The sequence below is a fragment of the Molothrus ater genome, chromosome 2, assembly GCF_012460135.2.
Source record: "Molothrus ater isolate BHLD 08-10-18 breed brown headed cowbird chromosome 2, BPBGC_Mater_1.1, whole genome shotgun sequence".
Lineage (NCBI taxonomy): Eukaryota > Metazoa > Chordata > Aves > Passeriformes > Icteridae > Molothrus > Molothrus ater.
This window is the reverse complement of record NC_050479.2, coordinates 103,328,941-103,354,528: the sequence shown is the minus strand read 5'-3', so window position 1 is coordinate 103,354,528 and position 25,588 is coordinate 103,328,941. Positions and strand designations below refer to the sequence as shown.

The window sequence follows — 25,588 nt, the reverse complement described above, 5'->3', positions numbered from 1 at the left end:
TCTTTTCTATCTCTCTCATCAGCTTTTTTTCTTCTTGATAAATATTTTTCAGGGACAGTTTCACATATAAGTTCATTCATATACTTGACACAGAAACATCTTTAGGTCTTTGTACGTGTCTGTATTCCCTTCTCTCTTCTCCCTCCCTTTAGTTTCTTAACTCAGATTGTTGGCACAACCAACAATAAGGCATTTGTGAAAATATTTTCTATCGTGACTTCCTTGAATGAGTTTTCTGTTAAGTTAGGAGAGAAGCTGAACTTTAACTCCCAGTCATTGCTATAAGTAACATTATTAATGGAAAATACAATCTTTTAAAAGAGCCTGTATGTGTGTGTATATACATGTATATGTATATGTATATATATGTATGTATGTATCTCTGAATATTTATACACATATATGGACAAGTACTTAATGTCAACAGTTAACACATAATGTATCCAAATTTGGAAAAAAACCATTTAGCTCTCCTGTATTTCCTTTGGCAATGATCTGGAAAGAAAAAAAAAAATCATGGTCTATCATAATGGATTAAGTCAACTAAGTAAAACTAGAGATTATTTGTTAATCTGTTAGTTCAGTAGGCAAAATAAATATTCATTAAAAAATGAAGTGTGCTTAAAAATCTAAGGGAATGTTCTTTATACTTTAGAAAACAGTTTTATTTTATCTTATGCTATCTCAAGTTTTAATTCTCATGTATCATATTAGATAAGGACTCCTGGGTTTCTGGCTTTATATGTAGCAAAAATCTGTTTTTTTCCTCAGACTGGATTGAATGGGGAGTTTTGATATTTCAAGTGTTGGCCTCTCTTGCTTAAGCTGCTGAACCTTACCCTTTTTTTAAACCGTATGGCAGAGGAGATGTGAGGAACTCAGTACTGGGTTACATATAAAGGTACAACTTGTCATGTAGCAGAAATATTCCAGGTTTTGCTGAACCCATGAACATGTGCCAAAACCTAAGGATTAGCCAAAGTAATTTTAGTAAAGAGAACTGTATTAATGATATGGTAAAGGAAGATGGCCAGGCAACATGTAACATGTGAGAGATGAAAATGCCAAACATGAAAATGGGCACATATAAACTATTATTTAATTCCTAATATATTCAGTGGTGAATTGAACTTTATTTTCTAATCCAACCAAGGATTTTGCATGTTTCATCAAAATGTAAAGAAACATTTCCAAATGTTGGATATTCAGCACTTCCATAAATTCAAACCTTTCAAGCTATCTCAGAAAGATATATAAAATACACATCTATCATCAAAGCATAATTGATATTCAAGTCAAATACACATACACACAATATATATGAAATATATATTAAAGCAGACATTGCAAATATATATCAAGTATCTTGATATAATGGTTCTAAAGAGATATTAGTCTATTCATGTTAAGTTCCTTTTGCAACTAAATAAATAAAAATGGAAAGGGCACTAGGAAATTGTTAATCAGCTGATGCATTTTAGATATTTGTTTTAGGATACAAGGCATTTTCTCCAAGAGTGTTTATCCCCTCTGCAGTCAATATTTCATATGCAATACTGCCTAAAAAGAGTAATTTAAATATGGTAGATGATACCCACAGTGTTTATAGAGCACTACAACAATACTACTATACTACGATGAATTAAATAATTGTAGTCTTCAGGTTTTGTTTTTGTCGAAGTATTTTATAAAATTCAAACTAAGTTTGTTGGGTTTTTTTATAATTCATCTCTTTTATTATCTTAGGTAATACAGATTATCAAAAAAGGAGAAATAAGTTAGATTTTGTCTGCAAATATTCCAAGTTTTGGGGTTTTTTTTCTGTCTCAGAATTTTCCTGTCTCTGATTCCACTGCATTTTTTGGGAGCTTTGCTGGCTCATATAACCCTCATGAAACCCTCAGGTCCTACAGCTGGTTTCAGTGATTTTTTTACACAGCATGCAATGGGAATTTGTTCCCCTCCTCTTGTCAGAGGGACGTGCTCAGAAGGAGCTGTTGTACAAAAACACACAGCATTGACCTCACGGTTAGTCAGAGAGCAATAAAGTGTCTGGCCACTGACCTCATAAAATAAAGTTCCATAAAACAAGTAAGTCAAATACTAATTATATCAGTGAAAGAAATATGTTCAATTTGCTCTGGTATGGAAAGGTTGAACCCTGACAGAATCATACAACAAAGCTATTGCTATTTCTATTCCATAAAGGAATTATATTTATATTATTATTTATATTATAGAGCCATATGTAGTCTACAGGATGTTATCCATATATATGTAAATTTAAAATTTTCATATCTGTGGTTATCATCACATGATTTTTTCAGATTTTTTATTTGGTTTCTAATAAGATGTGTCTCTTAGAAACAAAACAGCCATGAATCATTGGTTATTTTGCAATTTAAAGAATAGAACTTCATAGGTAATACATTTCCCAGTGGATTTTCCATTTAAAATACTGTAACTTACTGCATTTTCTAGTAACATGGAAAAAATTCTGAGAAACTAAAAATATTGGGTCGTCTGAGTATGAACACATGAGGTTTATCCTTGGGGAACAATAATTCAAAAAAGTCTAGAGCTGAAGATTTAGGTTGTTTTTTTTTTTTTTTTCTTAATGTCACCTCACAAAACGTAAGAAATTAAATGAATATTTTTTTCATAATTCTTTTCAGTGATCAGCACAGCATTATTCAATACCAATTGAGATTGGAGACTTTTGGTGGGTAGAAATGCAATTCTTATTTTCTAATAATTCTGTCATTAATTGCAGAGAAATCTGTTTCTTTATAGCATCTACAGATTTTGTTTATTCCTTGTCTACTACAAAGTGACATAATGTAGGGAAAAGAGTCACAGTTAGCTATGAGATATTATCTTTAAAAGTGTAGTTATCAAGCATACCTGGGAATTTTACCTTTTAAAGTTCTGCCAAATGGTGTGTCAGTTGGGAGGCCCTAATGAATTTTAATAATTTCGCTGAGCTTTGTGCAGCAGATAGAGAAAAGACTGATTGTAGAATTCTATAAAATCAGGAGATAATGGAGGAAGCAAATAAGAAATCAGTATACACATGGTGACAGTCAGAATAGGAGAATGAAGAAATGCACAGTGGAAGAATCTGGTGCCATCCAAAGAACCCAATTTTCTCTCTGGACAAGTAAAATTAAATAACGTAATTTACAGTCAGAAGCTGTTGATGAGGCCAGAAATCTTACAGACTTAGATGATAATGAAGATACTGCAACAATTTCCTGGGCTCCAAAGCAATGTGGCCAACATTTCAAGGGAGGGGATTCTGCCCCTCTGCCCCCTCTGCTGAGACCCCACCTGCAGGGCTGCATCAGCTCTGGGCTCCAGCACAGCAAGGACAGGGACCTGCTGGAGCCAGGCCAGAGCAGGCACCAAGGGGATCACAGGGATGGAGCAGCTGTGCTGGGAGGAAAGGCTGGGAGAACTGGGATTGTTCAGCCTGGAATAGAGAAGGCCTTGGGGTGACCTCATTGCAGCCTCCCAGTAGCTGAAGGGAGCCCACAGGAAAGATGGAGAGAGACTATTTACAAGAGTCTGGAGTGACAGGACAAGGAGGAATGGTTTTAAACTATCAGGGAGGAGGTTTAGATTAGATATTAGGAAGAAATTCCTTCCTATGAGGGCGGTGAGGCACAGGAGAAGGTTGCCCAAAAAACTGTGGATGCCTCATTCCTGGAAGATTACAAGGCCAGGTTGGATGGGGCTCTGACCAACCTGGACTGGTGGAAAGTGTCTCTTCCCAAGACTAAGGGTTGGACACAGAAAATCTTTGAGGTCCCTTTCAACACAGGCCATTCTATGATTCTATGATGTTATGGGGGATTTTAGAACTGAATGCTTCAAACAGACCTTTGGGTGCCAAAGTGCCAGCACTTAGAGTGGAAGAAGAAAAAAAATCAACAAAGTGCAATTTCCTTGCATTCTTTTTTTTTTTTTTTTTTTCCACTGCTGCAGTACTGGCTAATCAGACTTCTGACCTGACCTGTTATATGGGTTTTAGTCTGAAATTTAGAGTTTATTTGGGGCTTAAATGCAGAAAATACTACGAATCTCTAAGCCAGCTATAACTTGACCCATAAAAGATTTAATTGGGGATTATGGCAGCCTTAATAAATATGTATATAGTGTCATGAAAGGATTGATTTTTAAAAACTTAGGATTGTCTGGTACATTAGATTGTTTATACATTTGTCTAACTAATTTCATAGTAATTGCAACCCTGTTGGTTCTCAATTAGAAGGTTTTTCAAAGGAATCCTTTGAGAGAAAATTAGTTTCCTAAATCAAGATAATTAAAGATGGGAACTTGCTGGTACCCATACAATAGCATTTAAAGATCAAAGAGCTTAAGGGTTAAAAAAAAAGAGCTTGAAAAGCCAGTCTGATTTCCTATGATCTCTGGAAGTGTCATTTATTTATAAGCATTTCCTTGAACTTTTAATTTTTTGAAACAGAAAGAATATTTATGCCAGAGACTTTATAAGTTTTTATAATCCATGAGATCTCATGAGGCTGCTCTGACTTTTTTGCACAAGTGAAAGAGAATACTTTCACTGTATTAACAGCAATATTTTAAGTTTTTTATAGTACCTCAATAGGCAGTTGTTCCTTTCAGGTAGATTAACTAGATTTTAAGTGGTTTTTTGTGATCTGTAATACTTCCAATACCTAGTGATAATATTGTCAAGTCTTTGCCTATTTTTAATATTGAAATTTTGAAGTTTCATCTCCTTTCCATAAAAGCCACATAAAACTTTGCAAGCATTTATCTCTTTTCAAGTATATTTCTTCAGTGAAGATATTTGGAACAAAAGCTAAAAGTTTTTCCATTGGACTGCTCTGTTTAGCCAAAACTAAACTGAAAATGTAGTTGTTGAGAAGCTTGAAATTATCTTGATTCTACGTCTTCTTCAAGGCCTATCATGTCCATGGTTTATGTAATTATTAGCACAACTTCTGGATCCTTTAATGGAAAGCATTTGGAACATTGAAAACAACATTTTAATAATTGTAATTAACATCCTCACAAGTGGGGCCAAGTCATCAATTTCCAAAAACACAATGACTGGCTTTTTTCTGATAGGCAGTTATCTGTGTGCAATTCAATATCTAAACTTGTATGAGTATTCCCACACAATATAAATGATGCTGTTAAAATTTGAACCCAGGAGGAATCACTCAATCATAGGACCAGAATCAGGATGATAGTACCAGAACTTACATCAAGGCCAGGTTGGATGGGGCTTTGGATCAGCCTGGTCTAGTGGAAGGTGTCCTGCCCATGGCAGGGGAGTTGGAACTAGGTGATCTTTATGGCACCTTCCAGCACAGGCCATTTTGTGATTCTGTGATATTTTAGCAGCTCTTTAACCATTTAGCAGTTCCCAGTTTTACTAGTGGTATCTTAGCTGTATTAAAGGCACGCCAGCAGAAACCTTGCTAAAGATATGGGGAAGAATTCTGCCAAATTTTACTTAGTTTTAACAAGTAAACAAAATTCATGTTGAGCATTTTCTGTGAAATTTCTATTGAAAGTTCAGTTAAACAATGGCAAAATGTTGCAACCAATTTCTTTGATGTTTTGTGGTGTCTGTTTCCCGGGTAGTTTTTCTGTTTTCCTAATTGAAGTATTATTATAGTTAATTGCTGATTTTAAAGACAGCAGTAATGCTTCAATAGCTAAAAAAGTTGATGAAGCAATTTATTAGGCAACTAAATTGCTTCCCAAAGTCAAGTGAGATCTATCTTCTAGCAGGTCTAATGAATTTTTAAAACTTCTCTATATCCTGTATTTTAAACATACTGAATCTCTAAATAAACATTCAAACGTGATTTGGTACAAAAAAGTATATTTGTTTCATACCCAAACACACACAGTTATCTTGAATAAAATTTTTAGACATCTAGAATCTCATTTTCAAGAAGATCACAAGGAATAATGAATAAAGTAACTTTCAACTAGCTGCCAAATAATTTCATTTTTAGCCTTTGAATATTACAGGAATGGATACTTAACAGTAGGACTTATATTTTCCAACATTAGGTTTCAGTGTCAGATCATACTCTTAAGTTTAGTGGTTCCTTTTTGATTCCATAGATTTTGAAAGACCATATTGAAGAAAAACCTCAAATGTAAAATAAAACCTTTCTGTAAAGGAGTACTTTATGTGTAAGAAATGTTTGTGACATTTATCCAAAGATCAAAAGCTTTATCATGTGGTTTGCACTTGAACTACTTAGTTTTATGACAACAGGGAAACAGCATAATTAGAAATTCAATCTTCTTGTTTGCATTTTAAATATTTATTTATGTAACTTCCAAGGAGGTTTCTCATTAATGTTAAAATACTTTTTTGCATCAGCTAAAGATGTGGTCTCTTAGTCACAATAGTTTTATAGGAAAAGTATCCTTCAAGTGCCTTGTTCTTCTTGGCCAGGACTAAGGTGCCTGAGGTCAGTCAGTGAGGCTACTCTGATGAGTAGGGCTACAACTGTTGTTTTAATTACATGATATTAGAATTGCAAACTTGGTTCTTTTTGGTGAACTATCTTATACAGACACTACCTCTATTTATTGTACTTTACAAACATTAAATAAAGCCACTTTATTTTTTTCTTAACTATAACATTCCTGTACACAACGGTTGTAGCTTGGCATAAGATTTTTTTGTGTATTCGGATGTGATAGACTCTTCCTATTCTGTCAAAGATAATTCAGATTTGATTAACTTGTTAAATCAGTTTGTTTCCTTTTTCTGTTTCTCATGAGAGTTTTTCTCTGAGCTATTGTTTCTTCAGATTTTTAACTGGATTATTTGTGCCCATTCCTTACTGTGAGGGAAACAAGTAGTTTAATTTATTTTCCTGTCCCCTAATGTTCATGATGTTTCCTTAGAACCAAAAGATTATAGGATTTTGATTTGAGAGCATCTTTGGGGCCCATCTCTTCCAATCTCCACTTTACAGTAAGAGTGTCACAAACATTCCTCTGGATCATGGCCTTGAGTTGTCCAATGACATTCATCCTGAGAAGAGTTTGGTTCTGACATATTTTTAACTCTGCTTAAATAAGTTGTAGGCAGTTAATAGCTTGGTACTCTGCCTTCTATTTCCCAGAATAAACAAGCCAGTTTCTGACATAATTTTTTCATGAGACATTTTCTCTAAAATCCTAACCATTTCCTGGACTCTTTCATATTCTACCTCTTGAACTAGGGACCCAAAATTTGACACAAAGCTACAGTATGCCCTCCTCAGTATTGGCTAGAAATTTGGTACTCAAAGTACCTGCCCAGATGCCATCACAAATAATTATTTTGCTGTTAAACATATTTAAAATAAATTAGAAAATGATCTTTCATGTAATTTAATGTTTTTTCCAAATTACTTCTTTTTATGCCATAAATTTGCAACTAAATTAAATTGTTCTGTAGCTAATGATTGAATACTTTCAGCAAGTTCTAAATCAATTGACATAATGAGGGAAAGCCTTTAAGTCTTTAGAATTTCATCTCTAATCATTTCAGTTTCTAATCTAAGGCTCTAAGTGAACTCAGATGTGAAAGAGAATTTTTTTTGTTTGACCAAAGTATCTAATCTAAGTTGGGAGGTAATTCTTGCTATGAGCTGAAGGCTGGGTAATATAATGTTTAGAGGTCACCTCCATCCTAAATAATTCTATGATTTTATGTCAGTTTTTCAGAGATATAAAGAAAATGTCAAACTTCATAGTTCAATTAACCCATCCCAAATTTAGCCTGGGAGTTGATTTAAATGACCAGCTTTGTGCTGAATAATAATAGTTACCTGTAAGCTAATTGAATCATTTCCATGAATAGATCATCCTTTCTTTTATATAATTTAATATAACTATCTTTTTAATGTATTGCTCTATATGCTAAGGCTGCTAGAAAAGTTCTTGAAAAATTAAACATGCTTCATACAATGCTAAGCTGTTTGCTTAAAGTAGATTGGGAGCATTCCTAATTATTGAAGTTGTGTGCATAAAAGTCTGTCATCTTTGCAATGGACTGTGATGTTTGCACCTGTAAACCCAAGAACATTCTGCACACACCAGCTCTGATATCCTCAACAGTCACACTTCTGTAATAATGGTGCCTAAGCCTTTTTAATCAGACATTTATTCAACCAAATTTCCTATTTCTTCAGGTTTTGACCATCCAGAGTAATACTTTGTGCTGAAGGAATATTTTTCTAAAATATTTTCATTTTTATTGAATATCTTTCTGTCCTTGGGCATTTTTAGCATTATTTATGTGATTTATGACTTCCTAAAACTTGTTTAAATGGGTTTTCATCAGGGAATATAAAAGAACAAACACATCACTGACTTAATATTATTCTATTCTAAACTATGAAAGATTAAAAATTCATGCAACAATAATTTTATGTTTGAGTTGCTTAGAAATATGGTAATATTTTAAAAAGGTTTTGATGAAAGATAAAATATATTTATACAACTACTTATTTTTCAAGATGTTTTTGAATAAGATTGTCTAAGTTATGCACTCTATGTTTTTAATTGCTTTATTTGTAAGTTCCAGAAGCAGAAAGTAAAGAAAAATAAAGGCAGAAGAGGGTATTTATCAAAATGTGTAATTCTATGCTTACTCTTCTCTTCTAAACAAAATTTTTATAAAGACACAGCTGATGTGGGTAATATTTCTGGCTTAAGATCACCCCCAAGTTGATAATATTTTTAAGTTTGCATAAGTAATAGTGGAAAACTTGAGTGCTGGATTGTGGACCCTTGCATTTCAAAATTCAGGTTCAAGTTGTTCAAGGATGTGATGGAAGGAAGAGGAAATAAAAAACATGGCTCAAAATAAACTTCACTGGATGAAAAGATGAGTCTATAAATTCATATTCCAGACAATTTGGAATGTCTCAAGAACTACCTACCTTTTAAAAGGACCGTGTAGACAAAGTGACTGTTTCCAAAATAAATTCTGCACATTCTTAAATCTGAATTTAGACGCTGCTTAGATATACATGTGTGGCAGCAGGAAGTTCTTGTAGCTGTTTCTCCTTGCCCTGGTGATGTCTGTCCTCAACAGCCACCAGCTCATTTTCTTGAGATGTCAAACAACCATCCTTGGTCTCATTTCCACAATCTCTGTGAAATCCTACAATTAAAAATGTAAGTTTATGTGTGGTTGAAATTGATATTCTGATTTCATTATGCATTTCCAAGAAATGTAATGAACTGTTACATTTACAGTAAAGAAAACTTCTGTCAGAGACTGTAACCTTTGAGGCATTTTTTTATTAGAAAAGTCCTTTCTCAGAAACAAGTAATTTTTGCATGTGTCATCTTTTTTACAGGAAAAAAGACAAACCTGCAAGGTAGGCCAGTAGAGTTGTTTGTTTCACAATTCTTTCAATCAGAGTTAAAATCCTCTTTTTTCAGCTACGGAGACATTGATTAGTCAATGTGTTTTATTCAAAATGCCGTGACCTAAATACTGCTCGTTCTGCTGCTGACTTTAACTTACATATTTTTCTGCTTTAACTTGTTACCTATATGTACATTGCATAGAGGCTACTTCATTTTTAGCAACAGTTGTCGAGCAATTGCAATGGTTCCTGTACCTGGACAACTTCTTCTTGGGTTTTTAATCTCACCTATTAACTTCTGAACTCTAAGGCTAATTGTAGCATTTTTCTAGTGAGAACTGAGGAAAGAGGATTCGTTACACCTTTTGTTGCAAAGATCTCTTGTTTTGAAATCAATCAGGATATGTTGATTCCATAATTATAGGACGTGATTTCTTGTCCTGTCTTTATTACAGTACTATTTTTAAGCAACTACATTTTCTTTTTTTCTTTCCCAGAGAAATCCTTAATATATACATCACATTGGAAACAAATATCACACATCTCCTGTGTAGAATGTGCTTGAAGCAGACATTTTTGTGAGACTGGATTATGAATTGCTTAAGAATGGCTCTTGGCTCCTTCTAAGACACATTTTTGTTGTATTACTTCTATCAGTTATTGTTGTATTAGTTATTTTGGCAGGGTTAATGTGTTTAGCATTCAACAGAAACTTTGCAGACTGCTTTTGGCCTGAAGTTTGAGAAGCATGTTCTTTGGATTTAGGTTATAAATGCCAAGTAGTTAGATGAATGCTGGCTCAATCCAATACCCCTCTGCAATTTGAAGGACCACTTGGGCTTTTAGCTGATTTTGAAGGAGGAAATTTAGCAGTGATTTTGCTTGTTGGTTTTATTTTTTTTTCTTTTCTCTGTATCATGTTTTCTGCTACTGGCCCCCAGGCAGCCCATATGTACCTTTCAATTAGGGTGTCCATGTTCAATTACAGTCCTTGGCACATTATCAAACTTGTGCTGAATACCCAGCAAAAATGAAGAAATGCTGTTTTAAAAAGTTTCTTCCTCAGAAAAACCAAAATGGAATATAATGGAGAAATATGAGGCACTCTTTTGGCATGAGTGCCTCTTTTCAGAAGCATTTCTAAGGTTTGTGGCTTTACCTTCAAGTTTGCAGGTTTTGACAAATGTGACCCTTAGGTTTGTTTTTTTCTCTGTACTGTGTCTGATTTACTGTTCTATAATGAAAGGCTGCCCAGTGGAGCAAGGAGAAACAAGTTAGATTTTCATGTTATAAAAGTCACATAGACACACACAGACCAGTGGAGGCAGGAAGGCAGGAAAAAACTCCTGGTCCAAATCCCTTCTCAGAGCAAGGTCAGCAACAGATTGCTCAGGGTTGTGCCCAGCCAGGTTTTTAGTATCTCCAAGGGTGGAGAACCAACAGCCTCTCTAGGCAACCAGTTCCTGTGTTGACAATGTTTGACCACCAAGTAAAAAAGTGTTTTACCATGCTTAGAAAGAGACTCCTGTATTTTTGTTAGTGCACATTGCTACTTGTCTTTTGGAAATTATATTAAATCCAATTTAAAGTAGATTAGAAAAGAAAACAAAATAAAACAAAAGCAAGCAAAAAACAAAACAAAAAAAAAAACCCAAAACACAAAGAAACAAAGAAAAAAGCCATACCCAAAACAAAACACCATAGACACATTTGGGTTGGAAAATACCTGTAAGTTCATCAAGTCCAACCATTTTAACTGAACGCTGCCAAGCCCAGCACTAACCCTTATCTCTGCAGCTCTACTTTTCAATACTTCCAGGGATGGTGACTCCACCATTTCCCTGGGCAATGTTTTTCTGTGCTCAACAACCCTTTCAGTGAATAATTTTTTTTTTTTTTTGATATCTAGTCAAAACCTCTCATGGTGAAACTTGAGGCCATTGCCTCTTTTCCTACAGCTTTTTGCTCAGGAAAAGAAATTTAATATTAAAAAATAAACTCTACCCACAATGCACATGGCCAGCCTCCCACTTATTCTACATGACTATGTTACTGTTACTAAAAAACTGTTACTTTGAAGATTCAGGTCCTTATTTTTCAGCTGTATCTTTATTGAGGCACTTATTGGTTTCGATAAGATTAACCTTGTGTGTAGGAGTTATTTTGAAATGAGGAATTCCTCAATTTAATAATTTTCAGTTTGAGAAGCATGTTCTTTAATATTCATTTCCTCATCAAATATTTTTTTCTTTCTGTTTATTGCTTAAAAAAATCAGGTTGAGCAGATTTTGTTAAGGTGACATTCATCTTTGATAACTAGTATTCTATAGTACTTTGATCATCCTATTCTATGCTATTTGTTTCTCCACATATGTATCTAATTGTGTTTGAGACCAATACATGATAAAGGCTCCCCAGTATGTTCCTCTAGAGTTAAAATATCTTAATATTCTGTTAATAAATGAATTCTAAACTTCACTGTTCTTCCCACACATAATAAAAAGCTCTACTGAATTTAGCTAGAATAATTTAAATAGAATTAAAGATATGCATCATGTCGTGCCTGACACTTTATAGCTAAACTCCTCCAATGTTTATCGTGCCTTTCACTTACACAGATTCTTAGTGAATAAATCATATTGATTTTTTTTTCATTTCTCTATCTATTAATCTTGACTTTTTATAAGCTTCTAAGCCATAAAAACGAATATTAAATATTCATAAATATTCTTTAGGTATTCTTTAAAATATCTAAATCTGTTTGGGCTTGTAAAACTATATATAAAAATTTACCCATTTTTACCCAATTACCCATCTTTTTAGTTTTGAAGAATTGAGCTCCCATTATCAAGTTGCCTGAAAATCTCAATAGCACCTACAATATTTATGAGTTTATTTCTAAACTGTAGTTTGCTTGGCTTTTGGGGGAACAGTAGTGAGTAACTTCTGTTTAAGATTAGTCTTTTGAATGGAATTGTAGCAAGCAGACTGGTTCATACTTGTTTACTGTCTCTGCTCAGATATTAATGGCTTATCTATTTAACTTTTTCTGCTGCAAGTGTCATAGAAAAGAATGTTTAACAGAGGATTTTCTGATTATGATTCAGTATTTGTTGCACAAAACTGGATTGTGTTGGCGCTCTTTCATTGTGCTTTTCACCCCTACAACATCTGTTCTGGCCCAGAAGGCAGTTTGAACTTTGTGTGACTTCCAGCTCCTCTCATCAGGGAAAATGGCGCTTCAACAGATGTAGGAAATGAATTCATGATGACACAAAGAATGTTTTGTCTCACTAAAAATAAAACACTCTGTAATCTATAAGACAGAAATTGAAGAAGGAATACATAATAATTCAAATAAAACCATAGAACTTTAAATCAGAACTGTATTCTCTACTGACAAATCCAAATTAAGGCTAATATGGTGAAATGGAAAGTTCATTTATAGTGAGCTACTTAATTAATTGTGAAACTTTCTGCCAAGCAATTATAAATGTAACATCTCTCAGTACTGTCATACCATGGAGAAGTGATGCTTTATGATTTATTAGTAGTCAGCCCACTAGAAAATTGTAAATAACCAAACTCTTTAGGGTATAAATTTATGTTTGTTATCTTTGCAGGTACAGTTTGTCTTTCATATGATTTTACAAAACTTGCAGACGAGTATTCAAGGGCATTCAATGGAAGAAGGATATATAAGGCCAGTTAATATACCTTTATTCATAAGAAAAAAAACAGGACTACATTGTTTACAGGATATTAGGATATTAGAAAAGGATGAATAAGAAATTTCATGTAGTTTATATTAAACTGCAAAAGATGTAAAAAAAAACCCAAAAAGTACATTTAAATGAGCAAGTTTAAACATTAAATGAATGAATTGCGTTTGAATAGTCTGTTTGGATTAATTTTTCACTGTAGGTTCTCACGCACATAGAAAAAAAAATATTCTTCAGCATTCTCTTTGTTCCCAAAGGATTACAAATGCATTAGGTGGTTTTAAACACTACAAGTCTCACAGGCTTTACAAGCTCAACAACAGGATCATCTCCTTTTCAGGACAGGATAATAGGATTTTTTTCCCCATAGATAGTTCACTTGGATATAAGAGAGATGTCTCAGTATGCGGTAAAATTCTATTTTTTTTCCTAAGATTTCATTGTGGGTTTGCTGTTTAATGATAATTTTAATAACTATGTCATGACCTATACTAGTCATCTCTTGTTTAATATTTGACTGCATGCTGTTCCCTCTTCAAAGGTCTAAAGTGTTGGAGTTTTCTTTGTTTATGTCAAAAAACAACAGTACCTTAGGTGACTTATGAAATCTCCAAACATGGTTTCCATTGGGTCATTCCACCTCCCAAGTGCAAACAACTTTAAATAGACTTTAATTCAGCTGTATTTTATATTGTTTTTTAATTGAGATCTTCAGGGAAGAAGTATACTGTTCCCAATTTTTTGGTTACTCATGGAGATGGCTTAGATCAGACTTTTGCTAATGGAAATGTAACTTTATGGCTTGTTTAATGATTTTTTGGATTTGTATTTTTTACTTTGCAGACTTAGTAGCTAAGAAAGTTAAAACTATTCATATTTTTAAAAAGAACTCTAGCATTTAGCCTAAAATAAAATTTCCTTGCACTGTCTGATACTTAACAAGTTCATTGTATATTTACTAGTTTATGTTTCCTCATTTCAACGTAGAGGTCCAAAAGGCTCTAAAATATAGTAAAAACCCACAAAGTGTTTTTTCAATGGTGTTTCATTTATATTTAAATTATAAATTATTAGAATTTTAAGAGAGAATCAATTTCTTCAAGGGTTGTGCAATTTTCATTCAAATCCCATCACTTTTATCTGGGCATCAGTGCACTTGAACATAATATTCTTGGAATTCTGCATGATAAAAGGTAAAAAGATTAATTGGGTGAGTGGTTGCCCTGGGATTGAATTTGATACCTATTAAAAACATATTAATTTCTTCATGCTCAAGGATAATGAAGCCTAGTTTTCTAAGCATATATTAAATAGAAGTTAAATCATTTACTGAAAACAAAACTACATCACCCAATTTGCTTACTGAATGAAGTCAAAGGACACCAATAGCCAAGGGTATAGCTTTTGTCAGAAACCTACACTAAACAGAATTTGGACCTTCCCAAGGAAAACAGTCCTCTCAGCTCAATCTTGCAGTCTAGTTGTTTTTGTTAGAAGCCAGTGCCAAAGCGATCCAAATGAGTGTCTGTGCCTCTCACTGCTTCCCTTATCTCCATGTTGATCCCAAGTTATGCCTTGCTTTGTCTTCAGAGCTGCATCTTTTCCTTTTTACTGCCTTCCCATTATCCTCTCCTTTTCAGAGAATTTGCAGTCCAGCAGGTTTAGAAAGACCCCTCCACAGCTGAGTGATGTCTAATGCTTGAAAAGTAAATTCAAAAAGTTAATGAATTGATGTATTGATGTAGCATGAAACTGTTCAACTATGCTGTATGCAATTTATATTGTGGAAACTATAACAGAACATGATATCTTTTGTTGTTGGTGTCTTTCCAATCCAGACAAAAGGAAGTTTTTTCAAGTTTTATCAGTGCTTAGGTGGGATTTTTTTTTTTTTAAGAAATGGAATTAGCAAGAAGATGTTGAGTGGGTTTATTAGTTGAAGCAGAGCTTTAATCAATATTTTTCATATTTTTATAAAAATATCCTCCACTTTACCTTTTTACTACTTTGTACATCTTTTATATTTATACATTTAAATGGACATTTTTATGGTATAGATTTTGAACGTGTTGTAATATATCGCTAAGGGACAGTAGAAGTACACATGTGAGTGACTTATTGCTACAATTTTTGTTATCTCTCAGTGATGGCACCTCACTTTTGTTGCATCTGCACAGATGCCACCTATGGCAGATTTGTGATGTTAGTTCTGAAACCTGAAGGCTACTGCTGCTAATGGGACTGAAATCAATTAGTCTACTAAATATTAGTCCTTATGAATGCAGTCATCTGTCTCCATATTTAGCAGTACAAATGGACCTCTCATTACTGTTCCTACTTATCTTCCTTGGTGATTTTTAAAACCATTAAGGAATAATTCACCAGAATCCTCTTAGCGTATTACAACTGATAATAATTCCTTTATAATGACTGATCAAAAGGGAAGGGATTGGTTGTATCACCTAGTTCTAGTAGTGCTCTTTTATTTTGCTGTGAAATTGGACATGTACCAAAGACTGAGGGAAGCCCCAGACGAATTCACTTTTTCCCAGAACATCTGTACTACACTAGCATTACACTCCCCAGACTTCTGCTTGAATAGATCTTTTACATCTTGCCTTTTTTTCCTTTTTTTTTTTAATAGGTGAATACTTTGGTGATATTCTTGGAAACATGGGAAGAGAAAATACTTTTTCAGATCTATCAAGGAGGTGTTATTTATTTCTGGGCTTAGTTTAACAAAGGTGGCACATCTGCTAAATATTTACAATATCTCCACTGATCTGATAAAATAAGCATTCAACTGTGTATTTAAAGAGATTCACAACAGCCTGATGCAAAGAACTCCATGTTTTATTAATCCATTAGTTATTGTACAGTAATAATTTTGAGTTGTGACTACATTTCCGCCGTCTTCATCAGGGCTTATACTCTTTGTAGCTCTTGAGACAGATTTGGAAGTACGGTGAAATTTTCTGAATGTGTTGTCTCTTTGCAATATTTTGCTTTCATTAAGTAACAAGTGAGTATTCTCCTAGCTTCATTTGCCTAACTACTAAAAAGCAGAGATTTCTAGATTAATAACTTGAGCAATATTTTTACTTCTAGGTTGCAAGAAGCAATATTTTTTTATTTACATTAAGCAGAGCTAGGAAAATTTTGAGGGTGGGAAAATGGGACAGATGGTTTTATATTTTTCTATTTTGTGAATATTAAAGTACCATATGTAGAAAAAAATATTTCCTTTTGGTTTCAGAGATGTAGCTAGCATCTCTACAGAGTTTATGTAGTTACACTCATGCTAAGAAATTTAATTGGATTTGAGACCTCTGCCAAAGCTGTGTTGCAATCTCAAGTATCTGTTTAATTTATGAAGGAAAAATATTCCCTTACTTTTACACCTCTCATCATACCACCTCTTACATTCTACCTGACATGTATTACCTAGTCTATTGCATTTATATAGTTTGATATCAGTTATTGGAATTCAGAAATGCAATTATCCTTGAAGAAACCCTGCTGAAATATACATTTCACATATATTTCACTGCTAACATATATATTTCTGGAGCAAATGTAAAAGACTGCTCTTTAAAAGAATATGGTATCAGAAAAATGGTGATGTGGAATGTGGCATGGAATAAATATCCAAGCTCCTCAAGTTCCCCCATGGCTGTATTTATTAGTACCTTGGTTTCCACCAGGTCTTGAGACTATAGTAAAGCTTTACCTGACAGTTAAATAAAGAAATGAGGCTTGGAGTAGCCTCCTGGATGATTGATTACTCTTTGATTCTTATTACAACAAAATGTAAAACCTTGTGTTAAACTCTTTTCCTTTTTTACATGTAAATTTTGGGTTTTGGTACCATGGGTGTAAAGACCAGAGATGAGGACAAGCCAACTCTTCCTCTGTCAGGGCTCTGGGTGTCCTAAAGGAGCCTTCACCGTGCTCCTCACTGCTGCACTGGAAATTCCACTGCTCCCTCCTCCATAGTACTATACTCAACATTTTTACAGTCTCCTTCAGCTTCTTTCTGGACTAGGCAGTCCTGTCATCTTCTGGTTGTCTTTATGGACTGATAATTTTTGATTTTAGCAGAGTGGACACAGATATTTACCTTTTTCTGAGGCAGGATATGTTCTTTGTGGCTTTTACTGTTTGGTTTTTTTTTTTTATTCTTAGCTATTTTCTTGTGGGAACAGGACATAAAATATTAATATTCACTAAAAAAAATTCAGTTCTGATGATCTTCTTAGGAAAAGCTTTCACAATTCAGGAAATCGCATGAAAAATGTTATGTGCTGTACAGATATTTGATATTTAATTTTTTTGTTTGTTTGTGAGCAATTTTTGTGGAAAAAAACCCAGTTCAGTTAAGTTTAGGTTGGGAGACTGATATAGAAAACTGATAATCTTCAATTTTCTTTGTCTTTTTTCATATAGCTTTTGATATGACTATTGGAACAAAAAATTCACATCTTGTCTAATTCTTGCTTATTTAGGCTAATTGCATAAAAGTTAATAGCAAATCTATTTTATTGCACTTTTCTCTTAATTATAATAGTTCTAATGTTAATATCTATGGATAGCACTTTGCTGATAGTTTTTCTTTGCTCAGCTTTTCTTGAATTTTTACAATCAATAGAACAAAATTGCTGTGGCTTTTAGTAAGTTTTGAAGTTATATTCATGGGTAAAATTTGTCACATAAAAAAAAAAACTAGAGACTTAAAGAAAACACCTTTCTGCCTCTTTCCCAGACTCCAGATACCACTCCCTCCTATTCCTGGCCTTCACTCCCCTTATTACCACCACCCATGCAGGTAACAGTCCATTCAGTGAGGTGATGGATAATACAGGGGGCTGGGGTGAGGACACAGTGGTTCCTTTCTGTCATTCCTTCATTTTCACTCTTTTCTTCCACTGCTCCTTCTGCCTAACTCATTTCCTCCTTTTCATTGTGGGTTATCCACAGTCCTTTCAGAATGTGTTTGCTCTCTCATGGGCTCATGCATTGGCCAGAGTCCTGGAGTGTTGCCAATTGTGCCATGGAGCACCTCTTATCACTTTGGCCTTCTTGTCTCTCTCTCTGGCATTCTAAGAGGTGCTACAAACTCCTTCAGCCCTCTCAGTTATGTCCTGCAGTGGCTCCATCCTGACCCAGCTAGAACTGCCTGTATCCGTCACAGCACAACCTCCGAACTCCCTGCCCTGCAACCAGCCCCCCTAACAAAACCTTGCTTTTTATAGCCAATACACTCAAATATGAGACTATTCTGGGAGGGAAAGCTAAAAGCCTTGATAAAGTCAAGGTAATTGCCATCCACTGTTCTTCTGTTGTACAAAAAACTTATAATTTTATCCTAGAAAATGGTGGAGTGAGTCAGACATGATTTACCCTTGTTCTGTGTGTTACAAATCACCTTTTTCTCATTTAATTTCTAGTTTTATGTTCATGTATATTTCTCTCACATTTTCTTTTTTTTCCCCCTTCTTTAATTTTGTCCTCAGGTTTGGGATATAAGGCTGTCATCATCGTGTGATATCCTTATTTAGATTGTTTTCTCTATCTCAATATGTACTTTAGTTCAAAACATAGCAATGTTCAGTTGAAATTTTATACTTGTAGAACAGATTCAGTACATAGAATGAAAACAATAAAAAACTTGAAAATATAAGATTTAAACTCATAAATTCCCAAATTAATTTACAATCTACTTTATATTTTTCAGCTTTACTTCAAGTAACAATTTCACTTAGCAAAGTTGAGCTCAGTGTGGGTGAATCCAAGTTCTTCACATGCACAGGTATGTATTAATTTTATTTGTAAGTATATAATTTGTGTTAAATTTTGAAATTTTTATGTATTTGCAACTGGAGTAGTTGTTTCAAAATATTAAATTAACATATTATTGTACATTCACATTGACTTGTGAGAATTGTGGCAAATATTAAGACTTCACTGGCTTCACATTTCCAGTCTAAGATCTCCTCATTTCACACACTGAATCAGTTTGAATTCTCTATATCAGTACAGGTAATTTGTATCTGTTAGGATGCTTTTGTAGTTAAAAAATTGTCACTTATTTAAACTAAGGAATTAAATCCTCTCCAACTTAATGAGACAAAAAGGAGATTTTTTTTCTGGTGAGGCAGTAATCAGTCAGGAGGATAAGAATTTGCATTTGCAGCTGATTGATATGGATCCTTGATGGTGCTGAGTTGAGATATTCCATTGACAGTGACATATGGCCCAACTACACTGACAGTGCCACTACCTGATGACCTGACTTGTTGATCCAGTCATTGACAGCCTGTTTCTTTCCTATATAAGACTTTACACTTTTCTGTGTTTTTTTTCCCTCTCTTGAAATCCTTTAGCTGCTATTTACCCTGTCTCAAAAGATTGTACATCTGCCTGCAGTTTTGTCCTGCTTTGTCTTTCTTACAACTGGCATAATTTAGCAATTAGCTGACATTGCAGAATCACAGAATCGCTGAGGTGGAAAAGACCTCCAAGACTGCCAAGTCTAAGTTTTGAGTGATCACCACCTTGTCAACTAGAGCATGGCACTAAGTGTCATATCCAGTCATCCCTTGAGTACCTCCAGGGTGATTCCACCATCTTCCTGGGTAGCCAGTGCCTGACAACCCTTTCCATGAAAAAACTCTTCCTGAATTCATTTTAAATTCCTGACACTGCACAGACTGTGCATTGGGTAGGCATACACGTTGCACAATGTCCTTCTAAATGTCTAAATTTGCATCGGTTTTGGTTTTGTTTGTAGCCATTGGTGAGCCTGAGAACATAGATTGGTACAACCCCCAAGGAGAGAAGATTGTTTCCAGTCAGAGGGTGGTTGTTCAGAAGGAAGGTGTCCGCTCACGCCTCACCATTTATAACGCAAACATAGAAGATGCTGGTATATACCGGTGCCAAGCAACAGATGCTAAAGGACAAACTCAAGAAGCTACTGTCGTTTTGGAGATTTATCGTAAGTAAAATGCCATCAATTACCAAACAAAAGACTCTGTTTTAAAAGACACTTGCATAGAGTAAGTAAAGCCTCTCAAAATATCATACCAAGCTCTGAATTTAATCTTCCAAATAATTGCCTCCTGTGCAGTTTAGTAAGTAGACATTATGACAAAGATTTGAATTAATTGGAGGGCTACTTATAACTATTGTAGATTGCTTTTCTCCTGTATTTTAGAATGTCATCTTATGAGGGTTCACTGTCTGCCCCTCAAAGAAATTAGAAAATAGGAGGAAAAAAAATAGATCAGTATAATTTGTATTACGAGTGTGTGTACAGTTTACCAACTACAAAATATTACAAATATGTGCATAAATAAAAGTGCAGGAAGTGAAATATATGACATTTAAAAATGGATTTTTTACTGAATTGTTATTTTAATCTCTGACTTCTGCTATTCTTGGCCTTATGAATGAATTTTGACATAAGCCATTGAAATTCAGTGTAATAAGTAACCAAAATGGATTTCAATTGCAAGCAACAAGTTGAGGAGTATATTTGAAAAATAAATGCATTCTATTGTAGTATGACATTCTCTGAGAGATTTGAGTAGCTTTTTTCTCAGTGTTGAATAACTCCATTGTATCACATTCTTTAGATCAATCAAAAATAGCTAAAAGCTGTGCATGAAACAAGCACAGGGAAAACGTGAGGCAAGGTCTTTGTTGGTGAAAGATGGGGCATATGCCAGCAGCCCATCAGCTGAGTTAGGATCTAAATTCATTGGAGAACAGGTTTTTTAAATGTGAAAAAATTACAATGAGACAAAAAATACAGAGTAGAATGGTAAAGCGCTGCTTCTGAGAGATACAGATAATTCAGATAACAAAAGACATAGATTAAAAAAAGAAGATTAAAAAAAAATCATTTGATAAAACAACCAATAAAAGGGTGGTAGCAATTAGAAGTGATTACATGGTGGCTTGAAACCTCACAATTCAAAGGATTTCAATTTCTCAGGAATTCATTTGTATGCATATAAATGTCAGTTACTCCATTAGTAGAACACTAAGAAAATCAGAAATCTCTAGAGGCATTCTCATGTGTTAATTTCAATAATTCTGAGGTCAGACAAACCCGCAAACCTACACAAGTAATGTTAAGGTTTGTGGGAACAGACGTGTAAAATTTCCTTATTCATATTTGTGATGTAAGGAAAAAGCAGGATTGCTTTTTGGTAGTCTTAGGGCCTGGTTTTTAGGACTCTCAGATGTCTGTGAGAGGTTTTTTCCTGACTTCATACAAATATGTATGAGAGATGTAACAACACATCTGTTCTCCCCCTGCTGTGGGAATTGTGTGGATTATTTGAGCCTGCACTCACATCAATACAAAAAAACAGAGATGAAGCTGCATCTCTGGCCTAAACTCCCCAAAGTTTATTCTGAAATTTAATTGGCCATCTTTGACCTGAGAGACAAAGATGGCCAAGAGGTTGGTTTGTTTATTCTGTGTGCAAGAATTCTTCCAGATTTTTTTTTTGCATGTTAGTCAACTGCATTAGATTTTATATGAGATCGTGGATTAATAGCATCTTGGACTCCTAAAAATACTGGATTTATACAACACATGTGAAAAATCAAATTTGGTTATTTGAGCTTGGAAAAATTAAAAGCCTTGGCAGACCTACAACAATCTTGGTAATTCCTAAAAATTATGATATATTTTCTTATGACCTAATAGTCATAATAGACCTAATAGTTTCTCACTGGCCTTTTAATGTTATATTTTAGTCAGCTGCTGTTTTTTGCAGTGAGGCAAATATTCCACTTTTCTCGTGAGAATTTTCCAAATTTTAATGTTTTTTATGGAAGAATTAATAGAATAAAAACATGGGGTTTTAATTCAATAACAGAATAATGAGGAATAAAACCCACAAGAGAGTAAATAAACTATCAACATGAATATATAAACCTCTAAGACGTAGAGTTTAAAAAACTGTGTTCTGGAACATTGAAAACAATGAAAATATGCTTATAAAACCTGCAGGATGTATATAAATAAACAAAATTTTGCATGATATAAAGGCATTGTAAAGTAATTTTTGCAGGCGGAGTCCAGGATGATTTAAGTCTTATGTGGGAAAATTATGTTATGGAAATAATTCTGTACTATCACAATAAGTAGATTTAATAGTGGTGTTTATCTTGTTATTGAATATAATTTAATGCTATGTTAAGACTCTTACTGTATTGTGTTTTCTTTTTTTTATTTTTTTCCTTTCAGAAAAGCTCACTTTTCGGGACATAGTGTCTCCACAAGAGTTCAGGCAGGGAGAAGATGCAGAAGTTGTGTGCCGTGTTACGAGTTCACCTGCTCCCATTGTCAGCTGGTTGTATCGGAATGAGGAAGTCACAACTATTGCTGACAGTTAGTATTTTGGTAACTCTTTAAGTTATACATTACAATTAATATTAAACCCTTGTTTTTAAAGAGGTCTTTTTAAAGTCCTAGTGGACTTTGTGGTGGATTTTAATGGGGTGTTTTCATTAGCCCGTCAGCTTAAATGTAATTTTATCAGGTTCTGTGATCTGTAGAGAATCTGTGTACAATGGTTTCCTCCATGAGTCTTTTTTTCCAATCAGGAATTTTGTCTGGGTGTAACATGAGTTTCCAAATTCCCAAAAGATTGATGGGACCTCCCTCACAGGATCTCTTCCTGGTGTGCCTGTTCTGTAGGAGTTGAAAATGTTTAAAACACACAGAGATAAACTTCACTGCAGACCGAGCTGTGATACTGATCTTACTGACTTTGGGATACTTGCCCAGCTGCTCAGAGAATTCCAGGTGGAGAGGCATTTTGCATTACTGTGAGAGTTTGCTTGTTACCCTCTGAGTTACAAGCAACTGGGATATAAGTAATCTGCTGAGGCTGGACTGATACAGCTTGGATTAAGATAAATCTCACCTTCCCCACATGCAAGTTCTAAGTCTCTGGAGAGGCAATTACCTAGGCAAACAGTATTTTTTCTATTTACCCCCCACAAAAACTTTGAATCATTTTTTTCAGCGCTGTCTCAATAGTCATCTTTTCAAAACAGGACTTTTTTACATTTTCTGGAAATGGAACTAACATTGTAATTAATCAGCGTTTCGAATTTCTCATCCATTTTCCTCTGAATGTAATGAAACTCAGAGTAGCAGTACATATTTAAAATTCTTATTCTGTCAAAATTTATTGTTTTTCTTTATTTCAAAATGAAAGGTTTTTTCGGGGGTTTATGAAGTCAAATAAGCAAATGTGGAACAGTTGTTAGGGGAAAAAAAAAAAGCTTGGTTGATATTTCTGGATCCAGTCTTTGGTTCCTCTCCATTGGGAAAGAAAGATTTGATTACCCTTCTTTCTTATTTAGTATATCCTATGTCTTCTGTCATCTAGACACAGAGACTAAAAGGAAACAGTAAACTTCTACACTTAGAAAAAAATGGTTGCAATTTATTTATATAAAAATATATATAATTAAACATAGAAAATTTTCAAAAATAAGAACACTGAAAATAAGACAAGAATCAGCAATCTAGGACAAATTCATTTGAGGATGATAGAGCTTGAAAAAGTAGAACTGCCTCAAAGATCTTGCTCAAATTTTTTATTGACATTTTGGTTTACAACCAGCCTGTAGGATTAGCAAAGCAGATGAAGCAGCATTTCCTTTCTCCTTCAAAATCATGCACTTTGAAAATGGAGTTTTTAAAATTTTACTGCATAAACTTCTATTTTTTTAACCATTTTCTTTCACAGTGCTAGAAGGTACAATGATAGAAACAAGTTTTAAGTTAAACAGTAGAATACTTCCCTTATGTTCTGATCTAGAGCAAAATCCAAATACAACTCCAGTCATGTTTAGGAGGTGGCAGTTGTAAATTACATAAAAATAGGACACCATAAACTTTGTGGGTTTTTTTTATGTGGGTTTACAATACAGGTGAAAAACAGCATGCCCACTTTCTTGCAGTTAAGAATTTTTTTCATGCCTAGTGAAATAAAAATTATTCTGTTTTATATTAAAATTCCAGATTCAAAATCTACAGTGGATGATCAAATTCTCTCTTATTCTGAAAGATGACTGAAGGCAGGCTTCTAATGAGCCAAATTTGCCCTCCAGATCATTTTGGGCAGGCTGTTGCAATACAGTCCTGCTGCTTCCTCAGTGTAGCAGTCGTATTTATTTTCCACTTCAAATCACTAGCTTGTCCAGTTCAAATTGCAGTACTGGAGATGTGGTGCCATTGCCCTGCAGAGTCCATGTAGGCCATTAAAATTCATTTGTATTAACTAACGTGCAAAGGTGATTGCTTGCTTTAAGATGGTTAACATGCTGTGTTTATTTTTTGTTTAGAATATATTACAGAAGAATGGCCAGTTGTATGAGAAAAAGGATTATTACAAGTCTTGGTCTTCAACATTTTCCAAAAGTTTTGATATTTTATTCAACAGCTCTTTAGTAATGTCCTACTATTAGACAGTATTTTATTGGACATTCTGGCTCAAAGCCTGGTACATATACAGCAAAATTTGCAAACCATGAGCCAAAAATTCCTCCAGATTGGGTTGAGTGGCACTGGAAAGACATAAGCCCTTCCTGTCAGCCACAGCACTTAACATGTGATATGACTGAAGGGGGAGGTCATGCGGCTGACGGTTCCAAATCAGGCATTTGAAGTTGAGGGGGTTTGGTCCAGACAATGCAGTGATGATCTGGAGTAGTGTAATGCCCAGTTACTTCCAGATTCACCAACTCGAATCTGCTTAGTAAAGGGCACAATTTTTTCAAGATATCCATGGCTCAGTGAACTTCTGATATACTTATGGGACTATCTACTGCTGTATCCATTTTTCTACAATGAAAGCTGAAAAGTTATCCAGCCAACATTTAGTTTTTGTTTCCTGATACTAAATGAATCCTCATTTTTTCTGTTTTATAAAAATGGAGATCACCTCCAGCCATCCCGTTCATCTCACACATTGCATGCCTGTGGTGAAAAAAACAAACAAACAAACAAACAGAAAAACCAACCAAAAAAGGTTTACCAATGCTTAAAGGTTTAAAGAGGGGCTGGATCTCCCTATTTCAAAACATTTGGAGGCATGGCTCTGAGCAGGTAATTGTGTAGGAACAGAACAGGAAAAGATATATTTTGTATGTGGTAGTGTATGAAATGGCATTAATATTCAAGCATGACTTTAACAAACCAGATATAATTAGCGTAAATATGTTGATGGTGTTAATGTCCTGTGAACTTCTATCAGGTGAAGCATGATTTTCTTTTTTTTTCCATTTCTCTCTTCATTTTATGGTAGAATTCTAGCCACTAATACAGAAGTCATTTGTTTGCTTGTTAAAAATGAAAGTTAAATGCTAAATCTCATAATCCTCCGATACTGAAAGTTGCAAAATAGAGCAAGAGCAACAGCTGAATAACAGGGGTTCGAGTTC

General features: G+C 34.3%; 1 protein-coding gene across 2 annotated transcripts in view; it reads left to right on the top strand.

Annotated features, from left to right (window-relative positions):
- NCAM2 (neural cell adhesion molecule 2) overlaps positions 1–25,588 on the top strand; it is a 274,685-nt gene that overhangs the window by 117,904 nt on the left and 131,193 nt on the right. For both annotated transcript variants that reach the window (XM_036394284.2, XM_036395044.1), the window contains exons 2-4: positions 18,846–18,920; positions 19,902–20,108; positions 22,377–22,520. In XM_036394284.2, coding sequence (XP_036250177.1) covers positions 18,846–18,920; positions 19,902–20,108; positions 22,377–22,520 — 426 coding nt within the window. The remainder of the gene's footprint in view (positions 1–18,845; positions 18,921–19,901; positions 20,109–22,376; positions 22,521–25,588) is intronic.